At 36.1% G+C, this 15,295-nt stretch overlaps 1 protein-coding gene across 1 annotated transcript; it reads left to right on the top strand.

The window, feature by feature from the left end:
- Positions 1 to 2,761: 2,761 nt before the first annotated feature.
- LOC311591834 (vomeronasal type-2 receptor 116-like) lies at positions 2,762 to 14,853 on the top strand (the record flags this gene model as incomplete). The annotated part of the gene is made up of 4 exons (XM_084803451.1): positions 2,762 to 3,475; positions 4,843 to 5,070; positions 11,138 to 11,261; positions 13,949 to 14,853. The coding sequence occupies 4 exons, from the start codon at positions 2,762 to 2,764 to the stop codon at positions 14,851 to 14,853; spliced, it is 1,971 nt and encodes a 656-aa protein (XP_084659577.1).
- Positions 14,854 to 15,295: the final 442 nt, after the last annotated feature.

The raw sequence follows: 15,295 nt of genomic DNA on the forward strand, positions 1-15,295 counted from the left end.
AACCCCAATTTAATTTTTGCCCATGTCATAAAAAAGCATTGCTTAGGTTCATACATCCAGACACATACAGGCATACATCCTCTTTAAATAATGTATTTGTTTATGTATTTTCCCCACTGATCATTGACTGCTCCCTTATGTTCTCTCTGTCTACTCCATCTGCATTCTCTGTTATTCAAAGAAGGGTATCCCCTACCAAATCACCTCATCTCTACATTCACATCAGGACTGAGTGTGTACTCTTTCCATGTTTCCTTTAAAGAAGCCCCACCAAGGGAAAGAGAGTGAAAAAAAACAGGCAACAGAGTCCATGTCAGAGACAGTCCCAGCTCCTCTTACTAGGGGACCCACACTAAGCCTGAACTACACATCACCTACATCTGTGTAGTGGTCCTAGGTCCACTTGGTTGGTGATTGAGTCTCCACAACCCTCTCTGTGCCCTGAAAAATTGACCGTTGATTTTCTTGTGTAGTTCATGTTAGTTCTTCATCCTTTTTACTTCTCCCATTTTTCTACAAGACTCTGAACACTTTGTCTAATATTTGGTTTTTATTCTTAGCATCTGTTTTGATTCACTGATGGATGGAACCCTCAGGGGACATCTATGCCAGGCTCCTGTCTGAAAGCACAGCCGAGTGTCAATAATAGTGTCTGAAGTTTTCTCTCTCCTGTGTTCTGAGTCTCATTTTGGGAAGGCATTGCTTGGACATTCCCTAAATCTCTGCTCTATTTTTATCACTGCATATTTTGTAGGAAAGGTAAGTTTTGAGTCATAGTTTTTGTGGGTTTGTTGGTATTCCCCTTCCTCCACTAGGTGTTCTGTCTAGTTCTAGGGTGTCCCCTCAACTGAGTCACCACCATATTATCCCAGAACCATCTTGTTTATCCATCTTGTCAGTGAGATATCTCCACACATGCCTTATTCTTATGTTCAGTCCCTCTGACCTGCTGCATCAGCTCTCCCCAGGTCGGATATCCACCTTCATTTCTATCTGAGCTCTCTTCCCTATCTTGTTCCATATCTTCAACTTCTTCTGCTGTCTATTTTATTTCCCTTTCTGAGTTAGAATAAAGCATCTTCTCCGGGTTCCTTCTTCTTACTCATTTTCTTTGGGTTAGTAAATTCTGGCATTTTTTTATCCTGTACTATATGGCTAAGTAAGTACAGCCATGTGTGTTTTTGTTAGTCTGGATTATCACACCCAGTAGATGTTTTCTAATCTACTTGCCTGAAAATTCATGATTTTCTTTGTTTTTATATTGGAGTAGTATATTATTGTTTGTTCTCTATTGTTTGTTTAAATAATATCATTTTTTCTGGATTCTAGCTATTATAAATAAAGCTGTTATGAACATAATTGAGCAAGTGTCCTAGGGTATATGGTATAGCTATGTCTGGATGTTAAGCTTTTACCAGTTTTCTGATAAAGTAACAGATTTAGTTCCAAAGTCAGATATACATATTTTTAAATATACATTGTCTGTGTTTGAATTTATTTGAAAATAAACCAGTAAAAAGATGCTCTGCCTGAAAAATAAATTAACAAGAAAAACAACAATATGAAGTAGGATAGAGGAGAATATGATAAATATATTTTCAAATAATTTATAGTTTATCATTAGTACAGGTACCATGTATTGCCCCAGAAACACTCCTGTACACTCATCAATCATACTATCTCTACCTTAGCCAATTCAGTTAATTTCATATGGAAATACCAGAAACTCAGAGGCTCAACCCTCATGTGTAATTTTCATATTTCTCTATAATTAATAAATGAATACATGATCAGGTTTACAGCTTGGCCAAAATCCTGTGGCCTTGTCTTTACCTTTTTAGCAAGTACTCAATAACCACAGATGGACATGCTTTCCATGGAATAAGCATGTTTTGTATAGATGAACTCACATGAAATTTTAAGGGTGTTCCAAGATTCCATATTTTTATATTTGTAAACCTTATTACACGGGATAATTGTTGCAAACATAGGGATAAAGAGAATATTTTCAAGTACAGACTAGTCGTAGTATTGATTGCAAATGATTATTTGTCTACTTCTGTACATAATAAATATTGTACCATTTTACAGAACAGCAGCTGAAAGCCAGTTTCCTCTGGTTTTGGCTTTTTCCTTGGATGAAATAAACAGAAATCCTGATCTTCTACCAAATATGTCTTTAGTATTTCAAGTACCATATTTTATAAGTGTGTCAGAATTAAAATATCTCATTCATGTTTCTCGACAATCTCATTTGTATCCTCCTAATTATGACTGTTCCCAAGTAGTCAGTTGTATAGTACTTCTTATAGGACCAAACTGGGAAGCATCTATACTATATCATACATTCATGTACAGCCGTGAACCTCAGCAGGTGAGAGTTTGTTGGGTTAAAATTTAATTAATTTGTGTCTCCATTGGTGGCTTTGATAAGATGTAAGGAGGGGTGTAAAGAGTAGACTGGTCTTCCTGGCCTTATGTCAATCTGTGTAGTTCAATGTTATTATTCAGATACTTGATGGGGATCTGGAATTTCTTTGTGTGAAATGGGAATAAGAGAAGAAGAAACAGGTAAGGGGGGTTTCTAGAATTTTTTACAGATAAAATGTGTTTACAAGGTCTTAATAGTACATGCTACTTCATGCTGCTCCCTGTGTCCTAGGTTATTCATCTTACTTATGGGCCTTTCCATCCTTTCCTGAAAGACTGTGTACAATTTTCCTATATTTATCAGATGGCCCAGGAGGATACATCTCTCCCCATGGCCCTTGTCGCCTTCTTACTTTACTTAAACTGCAACTGGGTAGGGATGGCCATCTCTGACAATGAACAGGGTACACAATTTCTCTCAGATTTGAAAAGAGAGGTGGAAAAGGACACAGTCTGTTTTGCCTTTGTGAACATGATCCCAGTGAATATGGAGGTATACATGTCAAGAGCTGAAGTGTATTACAACCAAATCATGACATCATCGACAAAAATTGTTATCCTTTTTGGTGACATAGACAGTACTCTTGCTGTGGCCTTTAGAATGTGGGAATCTCTAGGTATACAAAGAACATGGATCACCACCTCACAGTGGGATGTTCCTACAAATAAGAGAGATCTCACACCCGACCCATTCCATGGGACTCTTGCTTTTGCACAGCACCATGGCAAGATTTCAGGTTTTAAAAATTTTGTCCAGACATTGAACCCTCTCAAATACTCAGATAAATATCTGGCAAGACTGAAGTGGATGAAGTTTAACTGTGAAGCCTCAGCATCTAACTGGAAGACACTGAAAAACTGTTCAACTAATTCCTCCTTGGAATGGCTAATGGCACAGACTTTTGACATGGCCTTCAGTGATAGCAGTTATGACATATACAATGCTGCATATGTTTTGGCCCATGTATTTCATGAGGTGCTTCTACAACAGGTAGAAAATCAGCCAACTGACAATGAGAAAAAGCATGATCATATCTGCTCCAAGGTAGTGTTTCTTTTATTGGATTATACATGATCTTATCAATGTCATAGTTTTTAAAGGTCTCTCAGATGATTAACTGAGTGAACTAGGAAATGTTTCCCCAAAACCTAGGTTTCTAAATGTTTTTTATGCTGACACAATAAATCTAGAGCTATGTATAGTTCTTTAATACAAAGGTATTGGAATGAAAGACACCATTTATCAGTGAAAATCAGTGATTCTGTAACAGAGCAACTGAATATAATCATACCTGTTCTAATACTAGAGAGATAATTAGTCTTTTCTCATTAATTGTCTCCATGATGAGATGATTGTTTGTTAATTCTGAAATTTGAGGTATTAAGTTAAAGGGCTTGTTTTCTCAATTGATTCTCCCCAAATGTAGTCTCTGTTCACCTTCCTCAAAGTTTTAGTATAATTGCACAGAAATAGTTATGTGAATCAGTTCATTACACATGCACAGACACACACACCCACACACACCCACACACTCTCTTATGTTTGAATATATGTTTCTCACTGTATTTGTTTGTTTAAGTGTGTTCCTGTGTATCGGTATGTATATCTGTGTTTATGTGTATGTGCACAGTTATGTGTGCATTTGTGGTTGTGTGTTTCTGTCCATCTGACTATCGGTCTGTTTGTAGAAGTGACCATAAATTTTCTGTGTTTCAATGCCCATGAGTATGTTTGTTTCTGATTTTGTGTGTGTTTCTGATTGTAATTTTCAGTGCATGTATCTGTGTGTTCTGTGTTTCTGTATTTTGGACTGCACATATGTATTTCTCTTGCTCTGTGTGTGTGTGTGTTGTGTGTGTGTATGTGTGTGTGTTCCTGTCTATCTCTCCTTTGATATTGTGAGCATAAATATGTTTTTGTGTCAATGTCTCTCTGTGAATATTTGTATCTCAATATGTCTCCATACGTACATTTGTCTGTGTATGTGTGTGTCTATGTATGAGTATGGTATATTTCTGTACTTGTGTGTCTGTTTGGGTGTATATGTCTGTCTGTGCCTGTATGCTCATATGTGTGTCTGGGCATGTATATTAATGTCTGTGTAAACAAACATGGGGCTATATTATATGTGTAACTCTGCATAGATGTAGGTCTCTCTGTGTGCAGATGCATGTGTGTGTGTGTTGCAAATCTATGTTTGATGTATATGTGCTTTTCTATGCTTGTGTTTTGTAGTTTCCTTTCAGTGAACTAAAATTCTGCAAACATTATAACAAATTGATATATCATTTTCACTTCAAGAAAATTTCCACAAGATACCTTCAATAAAATTGTATTTCAGATAAAATCATCATACATTTTCTCCCACTAGGGAAGGGCTTATATATTATATACTGCTGCTTGTATTTCAGATGCACTCCTTGATGAGAAAGACCGACTTCACTAGTCCTAATGGAGACAAAGTGACCATGAACCAGAAAGAAAAAGTTCAGAAAGAGTATGACATTTTCTACATTTGGAATCTCCCACATGATTTTGATCTTAAGGTGAAGATAGGAAAAGTTAGTCTATATTTACCACATGGTCAACAGCTGCATTTATCTGAAGATATGCTAGAGTGGGCCACAGGAATTCTACAGGTGTGTTGAAAGAACTGTACTGATTTCCATTACATACAAGTAAACACTGTGTATTTGGTCCATTTTTGCTTTTTTATAAATTAGTGAAATGAAAAAACTGTCCCATAAGGAATCCACTTCTAGTCTCCTGTGTTACATTTTCTTATTTTCACTATTTTTGATGTTAATTCTTCAAGGAGTTCATACATTAGTTACATTGTATTTTATTATAACAAAAAATGTGTTTTTATTTTTAATATGAATATGAAATAGATTTTGATCACTGATTTATAATATTTCCATAAAAGTGAGCCATATACTCCTGGTACCAGTCTTATTAATATATAGTGATTTCCTCACTTATTATGAATCTCTGATAAAAAAGTTAGAGACTAAGGCTAACTATAATGATGCAGTAAATTAAAAATACAAAGGAATTAGAAAGCAAAATCATCATTTCTTTTAGTTTTAATTACTGTTTTAATTTAAAAGTTTTATTTTATTCATTTTACATCCCGGGCTTAGCCAAATCCCTCATGTCCTCCCAGGTCCAACCTGTGTCCTCTTTCCCCCATGCCCCTTCCCTAGACCTCAGAGAGGGGAACTGTTCTCTACTACTCGCTGACACCAGCCTATCAGGTATCATAAGGACTGCCTGCATACTTTTCCTCTGTGATTTGATAAGGGACCCCATCAGGGGGAAGTGATCAAAGAGAAGGCAACAATTTTATTGTATGTTTGCTTAAGCTTTCCGACAAAGAATCCCTAAATCATCAACCTCCCTAATCATAAAGTAATAATTTTGTGATACATATTAAATATTCTACGAATTATTATTTTGTATTTTCTTTCTTTTTCATATGTATATGAGTTTTCTATCTGGATATATGTCCATGCAACACTGGCGTATATGGTGTATGTGGACATTAGAAGGGTGATGCAGATTTCTGGAAATGTGAGCAGCTTAGATGTGCAAAATGGATGCAAGAAATCAACTATTATTCACAGTTTTTCCATGCCTTAGCTCTGAATTGTGCAATGTAAAGAAACTCCTCACTACAGTATCCTTGCATGGCCCTTTTAATTGTAGGTCATTCAAACTAATGAACTGGTGTCTAGTTTTCTTCTCTGTATTTGGAGGTATTTGGTAGTAATACTTTTTTGCTGTGTAGAAATTTGTGAATAAAAAAATTCCACGATACCTCCAGGGTATGTTATTGGTATGAGTTCTGATGTGGTTTCTTTTAAGGTAATCTGAACTATGCAACCACAAAGTTGTTCAAATTTTAAAGATGTTAAGTCAAGGAATTCAGGTTGCTCATGTACTCTGGCATTTGCAGTTAATAGTCCTTCTCATAGTGATAAGGGAAATCATTGTTATGTAAAGGAACACAGGATCTAAAGTTTAGCTACTGAAATATATATGCCTATAATGTCAACAGTGAAATCTCATGTATGTTCTACACAGCTTGATTGAGCATTACAAAAACATGCACTGGAATAATACTCAATACTAAAAAATATAGAACCATTGCTCTGCTTCCAGATATGCATATCAGGATACATGCAGAAATAAACAAACATAAAAATGATGATATCAAATCTACCTAACTAAAAATGTTACAGTCATAGTCTTAAATAAGAGTATGTTTAATGATATGCTAAATAATGAAAGAATGATTATTAGAATGCTCTATGAAAAGTGAGAAGAAGAGACATAAATTACCTCCGGAAGGGTAAAAGGGATCACAAAATCTAACATAAAAAAGTCACTGAAAAAGCATGAGAAAAGGGAATTCCATGAAAGTACAAAATAATAAAAATATTCAAACAGAAAGTAAAGGAAAAACAAAATAAATTAAATAAAATTCTAAGTAAAAAGTCTCAGCAAGACAATAGTTCAAGATAAAGACAAGATCACAAAGCTTGAATATTGTACATAAATATTAGAAAATTCAGACAATAACAAAAATAAAACAAAACATAAGATTATTATATAGGAGACTTGAAGGTTCCTGATTAAAAGATTAGATTTACAGTCCAGATCACAAAAGGAAAAGAAGGACACATTCAACTTATCAACACTATATCCAGTATAATGTAATCATAAATTTCAAGTAAGATGTGTGCCCATTGAGATACAATAGTCATTTATATAGCAAACATTCAAAATCAGTAAATGAACAACCTTTGTTATATTTAACTTAAAAATTATTTTGTAACAAAGACATAAAGTTGAAGGCTACAGTATGGACGACACTGTCATAGCAAGTTCTCATCTGTATATCAGTCAATTTCACCATGGACATTCTTACAGAAGGAGAGTAATAGTGATGTGTTTCAAACATTTAACAGCAAACTACAGTAAATAAAACAGAAAAGTTATTTTCATAACAGAAGGATACAGAACAGAGTTCAATAATAGACACAATCACAGGAATTTATAAGCACTGAAATTTCACTATGAAAGACACTACTTGAACCACTTTACATGATGAATGCAAGAATCAAAGGAACACATAAAAAGCACTAAGCTCCAGAGAAAAGAAACTATTAGGAAACTTTCAAATACTACAATATCAATAAGTAGACAATATTCACCAAATAATCAACAATAATAATTTATTGTTATTGATCACATCTCTAATGAAAAATCCATAGAAAACAAGATTGGTTCAATAAAACAACAACAACACCCTCAAATATTTTTGTTACTTCCATGGGAAATATGTTATTTTTAACCTGAACAGAATCCTTCTATAAAAATGTGGGTGGTAATTCATTATGAAGTGGAAACAAACACACAAACAAACAAACAAAATCCATGAAAAAACATTTACTTTGGTGGGCATGGATTGAATAATTCTTAAATAAACACCTATCAAGACAATTCAACAACACACCATAACATTTGTTCTCTACACCCAAGTATATTTCATTCAATAAATGCAAGCATGATTCACAAATGCAGATCAGTTCACGAAGATAAATCATATATATACACTCTAAGATGGAGTTATATGGTTATACAAAATACTCATAATGTATTGTAAATAAGTCTATCATCTATTCAGAGTAAAAAAAGAAACATGTTGGAATACAAAGAACAGGTAATGTCATGACAGAATAGGACTTTTATGGCAAACAAACTGAAAGCATTCTACTAGAAGTAGAGAAAAATATAAAAAATTCAATACCAAGAAGAGACTTGATACACTATGAGCATATACAGGGGGAGGTAATCCCCCTCAGGAACAGTTATAGGGGAGGGGAATAAGGGGAAAATGGGATGGAGGGACGAATGGGAAGATACAAGGGATGGGATAACCATTGAGATGTAACAATAATAAATTAATAAAAAATTTTAAAAAATGAGTGAAGCCAGGCAGGTGTAGTGCATGTTTTATTCCAAACACTTTTTATGCAGATTTAGAAAGTTCTCTGTTGATATTTAAACAGTTTGGCCTAGATAGCTAATCCAAGGCAGGCAGTGTGACAGACAGACCATGGCTTAAAATATTGAACAGAAATGTGGCAACAATATGCACTGTCTCCACTCTTCTTCAAAATGGTCATTAAAATCTTTCTAAGTACCTAGCCAGAGATTAGGATAGATACTGCAACTTCCTACTGGTACTCTAGGTGAGAGAGGTAAGGATGAATAGGGAAATAGAAGGACCCAGAGGGTCTTAGATATCAACTAGAAGAAATTAAGGCTGGCAGATCTGGACCCAGGTGGGTCAGTTAAAAATACTGTACTAACCAAAGACAATGCATATAGTAAACCTAGAACAACTATCCAGATCTAGGCAATGGACACCACATTCTCCACAATTGTGTGGATAGCAGGGACTGACTCAGACATGAACTCTGGTGACCCCTACTTGACCATTTCCTCTTGGTGGGAAAATTTGTTAATGCTCAGAGGAAAAGTTAACAGGCTACCAGGAAGGGACCTGATAGGCTGTGATCTTATAGTGGGGAAGATGGTCCCTTTCTGTCACAAATCTAGGAGAGGGGAATAGGATGAAAGTGGGAGGGATAGGGAATCGGAAGATACAAGTGAGGGGATAAAAATGAGATTTAATCTGAATAAATTACTTAAATAAAAAAAATTTACCATGTGCCACACTGTGAAAATATATTTTAAAAAGAGAGAGTGTCCAATTATAAATGAGTATATACCATTTGAGTCTTTCTGCTTCTAAGTTAACTCACTCAGTATGATAATTTCTAGTTGAATCCATTTTCCACAAATTTTGGGAATTCCTTTTTTTAATAGCTGAGTAGTGTTCCATAGTGTATATGTACCAGTTTCTTTATCCATTCTTCTACTAATGAACACTTAGGCTTGTCCAGGTTCTGGCTATTATGATGAAGGCTGCTTTGGCCCTGGTTGAGCATATGCCCTTGTTGTGTGCTAGAGCATCTTCTAGGTATATTTCAAAGGTCTCAGTTTTCTGATATAGATTTCCAAATTGTTTGTTCAAGTTTGTATTCCCACCAGCAATAAGGAAGTGTTCCTCTCTCTCCACTTCCTCAACAGCATGTGATATCACTTGAATTTTTTATCTTAGCCATTCTGATGGGTCTAAGATGGAATTTCTGAGTGGTTTTGATTTTCATTTCCCTGATGACTAAAGGCAGATATACTCACTTATAATTGGACACTAGCCCAAGGGGAATGTCCCATGAAATTCTTCACTTACCAGGAAAATGGGATAGATGTGAAGAAATCCTCTTGTGCCTCTATGTGAGAGAAGTATGGGATACTGGGGAAATAGAAGTATCCAGAGGGTCCTAGAAACCTACAAGAAGAACATTATGATGGGTGGATCTGGGCCCAGGGGTTCTGCTCAAACTATGGCACCAAGCAAGGACAATATGTGCAGTAATCATCAAACCACAACCCAGATCTAGACAATTGAGTGTAGATAGTTGAGTGTAGCATGGGGACTGACTTTTACATGAACTATGGTGCCCCATATTTGACCACGTCCATTTGATGGGAAGACCTGGTGGCACTCAGAAGAAAGATATCAGGATATCAAGAAGAAAGTTGATACCCTATGATCATATATAGGGAGAGGAGGTGCACCTCAGTCACAGACATAGGGGAGGGGACTAGGGTGAAAGTAGAAAGGATGGAAGAATGGGAGGATACAATGGATATGATAATAATTTAGATGTAATATGAATAAATTAATAGAACAAGTAAAAAAAAGAGAGAAAGCAATGTTCCCTGTTTTAGATAGGGAATTGAGGTATTCCAATGCTACAGAGTGAGACCCTGTTTCACAACCACCACAGCAAAAGGAAGCATTCTACTTAAGTGCATATGTGGAGAACATGAGATGAATCTGTGTACCAGTGACAATGTGGTTTTCACATAAACCTTAGTACTGAATGAAGGATTCAAAAGAGCATGCAACAGTCAGCAAATTTCCTTTTTAAAAATAGTTATTAATTTATTCATATTACATCTCAATTGTTACCCCATCCCTTGCATCCTCCTTTTCGAGGTTGTTTTAGCTCATGTGTTATAGACAAGGGAAGATAAGGAATGAATTTGTGGACTGAAACTAAAGCATAGGCCCTTGAGAGAACTTATGCTTATGGCTTGTTCTGTTTCATTTCTCATACATCCTTGCCTAGCAAGAGCATTGCCTTTAGTAGACTAGGCATGCCTACAATGGATACCAAATAATAAAATTCATTAGTGTTAGAAAGAAGGGCTATTCTGATACAGAGAAGTTGGCAGATAAAGTTCATTCAATGTCCTCTACCTTTTTACTGTACTTTGTGCCAGCTTGATGAAAATCAAGAAGAAAACCAAGTTGCAATCTCTATAGTGTTTGCACAAAGTACTCTAAATTTCTGTTTCCATAATGTTTTAGATTTGGTAAAAAACTCAACTTTTCATCAACTTGTTTAAATATATTCACACATTTGCATTGTACAAAGTGCTAACTGACATGTGGTACCTCAGCTTCTGTATATAAAATAAGCTTATTGATATCCCAACATGCTAATATAATATAGTTATGGATGAAGTAGGTAAAACTCAATATGTGTCTTATTTCCTCAGATGCTGCCCTCTGTATGCAGTGCTGACTGTCGTCCTGGATTCAGAAAATTCAGGAAGGAGGGAATGTCCACCTGCTGCTTTATTTGCATCCCCTGCCCAGAAAATGAAATTTCTAATGGAACAAGTGAGTGTTTGCTGCTGTGATAAACTTTACATTGATATTCTTCTCCACCAATAAAGAAATGCTGAAGGAGTCTAAAAGGCAACTACAAAAATAACATATATCATTTTTTCCATTAACAGTCACAGGAATACAAACATTAACAGTGTCACAAGAACAGCAACAACAAAAACCCTTTTGCCTATATGTAAATTTTGATTCAGTTTCTGTCACATCATATTTCTCAAAGAAACAAAATTACAGCGCAGTGTGAGCACATTCTGTATGAGATCTGTTCTGTTTATTAATTTCCCCTATAAACACATGCACAGAAATATCCAGTCATGAATTTTCAAAATGTGCATTTAGTCTTTCTGCATGTATGTATGTCCCTACATAAGTTTATGTACACTATATATGCACAGAATCCAACATAGGACAGATTATGGCACCGGAACTGATAGAATGTGCAATGGAGATGCTAGAAACCAAGTCTGTATCTTTGGAAAAATTAGAGTAGAGATAAAAATATTACATGTAAAATTATCAGAAACTGCTGAATATGAGACAGAATTTGTGTTATTTATAGAGGCCTATTTTCTTTTTCTGCCTTCTTTATTGTAATTTACTGTGATTATATCCCAATTGTTATTCCCTCACCCATTTTCAATTGTCTGCTGTGATTTGTTTCTAGGAAGGTGAGGATAATTGTACACATGGTGTACAAAATATAAGGAGTCTTATATAAAATATTTTATAAAGAGCTCCCAAATAATAATTTCATGAAATAATAGATTTGAACAGTTTTGTAACGAAAGTAATTAGTAAAAACAGTAAAATTTTATTGCAACCTACAAAGCTACAGTAGTAAAATCATTATAAATTCGTGCTTGGCTAAATGCAAATGGACAATGAATAGTTTTTCCAAACATTTGCCTGTGATACTATGCAATGAAATTCAAGTTCTTAAAATACATTTCTGGCCAATAATATGGCTCTACATTTAAATCATTTGACACTAAGACTGATAGTTGGAGTTCATTCCCAGGACCCATATAGTGAGAGGAGACAAAGAACTCTGAGAATTGCCTTCTGACATCCATAATGTTTAAACAAACTGTAATAAAATTGTTTTAAATGTTATAATGAATAAGAACTAATGGTATTTACATCAATAAATGGAAAATGATTAATATTATTTATAGTTGTGTATGTATGTTGTGAGTGTATATGTACATAAGGGCAGATGAAGGTAAGAGGCAACTAATACCTCTATAGTTAATTTGCAGGCAGTGCTGAAATACCTCACATGGGTTCTGGGAACTGAACTCACGTTTTCTCCAAGAGCAAGACATTCTCTTCATACTTCAGCTAACTTTCCAACACTTCAGGCAAAATAGCTAGTTACAATTGCCCATCAATAAATCGTTCTACATAAAAAGACTTAAAAACCAGGAAGCACCTTATAACTGTGTGCAACTATCTAATGAATCAGCACAATTCCAATGAAATTGCCTACCATTGCCATTTCAAAAGAGCATATTATGAGTGAAGTAGTTTATTCCACCTAAAAATCTGGGTGTGGTGGCACATGCCTTTAATCCCAACACTTGGGTGGCACAGGCAGGAGGATCACGGTGAATTTGAGGCCCACCTAGTCTACAAAGTGCTTCCAGGACAGCCAAGGCTACACAGAGAAACCTTGTCTTGAAAAAAAATCTAGGCCACTTTTGTATGTGGGTTTTGTTTTATTTCTTCCATGTTGCTTATTGATGTAAAATTTACCTCAGAGTCTATTCACAGAGTTTGGGTCTCATAGAGACTGAAAGAGGGAAACAGGAAGATGCTGAATGCTTCTCATGAAGGTGGAGTCAAGATGAAGGCCTTTGTAGTGCTCAGTCTGCAGAGAAGTTTCTACCTTTAGTGGTAGACTTAGTGCTTCTCATGATCAAGACTCAAGGATTCTTTCTCCATAGCATCAGATTAGAACATTAAAAAGGACAAATTAATCATTATTTTTTATTTTTTACAAATTTCAAACCTTTATATTACATTTATATACCGGTAAACTTTACTTCTCACACTCACATCCTATTTCTCACAAATGATTTCCAAATTTATGAGCACAACTCTTACATTTATTTGGACATACAAATATAAACACACACACACACACACACACACACACACACACACACAAACATACATACACACACCTAATGATTTCTTTTATTGTTCCTTAGATATCATTATATTCAGGCCAGGAACTAGAAAAGCTATCAATTTTTTTCCCAAGCAGAACTCAGTTTCCATCTCTAATAAAGAAAGGATTACATGAACAGTCAGTTAACTCAGGAGGGACTGAATGCATGGGAAAGGAGATTTTAAAAGACACTCAGTCACACTGTGGTTAATGAGTTTAGATTTTGTGAATTTACCAGACTCGGTCATTACATGATAGCATCCAGAAGAAATTTGCTTTCTGCAAACATGGTAAATGATCTCATCAACACTTTTATATAGACAAAATATGTTTTTTCTATAAAGATAATAAGAATTAATAAGTAGAAGCATTGTTGTATGAGAATGCTGTTTGATTATATTATCAGAAAAAAATGATGGTAATGCAAAGCTCTCCCATTAGACTTATTGAAATGTCTTGTCAATAAACTGCTGAAGCTGTACTAACAAATCTCTCCTTTCTGATACAGACATGGACCAGTGTGTGAAGTGTCCTGAGGACCAGTATGCCAACAGAGAGCAGAATCACTGCATCCACAAGGCTGTGATCTTTCTAAGCTATGAAGACCCTTTAGGGATGGCTCTGGCCTTAATGGCCTTGGGTTTCTGTGGCCTAACAACTCTAGTTCTTGGGGTATTTTTGAAGCACAATGACACTGCCATCGTGAAGGCCAATAATCGCTCTCTGAGCTACATCTTACTCATGTCTCTCATGTTCTGTTTTCTCTGCTCCTTGCTCTTCATTGGCCATCCAAACTCAGTCTCCTGCATCCTGCAGCAAATCACATTTGGAATTGTATTCACTGTGGCTATTTCCACTGTGTTGGCCAAAACAATCACAGTGGTTCTGGCTTTCAATGTCACAGCTCCTGCAAGAAGGATAAAGTATATTCTGGTTTCAGGAACACTTAACTACATCATTCCTCTCTGTACACTCATCCAAATTATTCTCTCTTCAATCTGGATAGGAGCTTCGCCTCCCTCTGTTGATATTGATGCAGACTCTGAGCATGACCACATTCTTATTGTCTGCCACAAGGGTTCAATTATAGCATTTTACTGTGTCCTAGGATACCTAGGCTGCCTGGCCCTGGGAAGCTTCACTGTGGCTTTCTTGGCCAGGAACCTGCCTGACACATTCAATGAAGCCAAGTTCTTGACATTCAGCATGCTGGTGTTTTGCACTGTTTGGATCACTTTCCTCCCTGTCTACCATAGCACCAAGGGCAAGGTCATGGTGGCTGTGGAGATTTTTTCCATCTTGTCTTCCAGTGCGGGGATGCTGGGGTGCATCTTTGTTCCCAAGTGCTACACAATTGTATTCAGGCCACACACAATTTTTCTTCCAAAGGTCAGGGAGAAATCATATTACTAGAGGCATAGTTCCCAAATCCATTTTTGAAAATAATTTATTTATTCACATTACATCCTGGTTGTAGACCCAATGTCTTCTCTCCTTCCAGTCCCACCCTTCCTCCCTCTCTCCCATTGCCTCTCTTCTATTCCTCAGATAAGTGAAGATCCCCTTCTCATTCACCCAGCTCACCCAGTTGCATCAGGACTGAGCATGTCCTTTTCACCTTTGGCACAGGAAAACAGTTCCTCAAAGAGGAATTGATCAAAAGACTGGCCAAAGTGTACATGTCAGGGACAGCTCCCCAGCCTGTCACTAGAGAACCTACATGAAACATCTGTTTCCCATCAACTACATCTGTGTAGGAGATGTAGGTCAAGTTCATACATAGTCCATGGTTGTTGCCTCAGTCTCATTAAGCCCCCTTGGCCCTGGTTATCTGTCTTTGTTGATCTTCTGTTGC

This window comes from Acomys minous, assembly GCF_964271855.1.
Source record: "Acomys minous genome assembly, contig: scaffold_103, whole genome shotgun sequence".
Lineage (NCBI taxonomy): Eukaryota > Metazoa > Chordata > Mammalia > Rodentia > Muridae > Acomys > Acomys minous.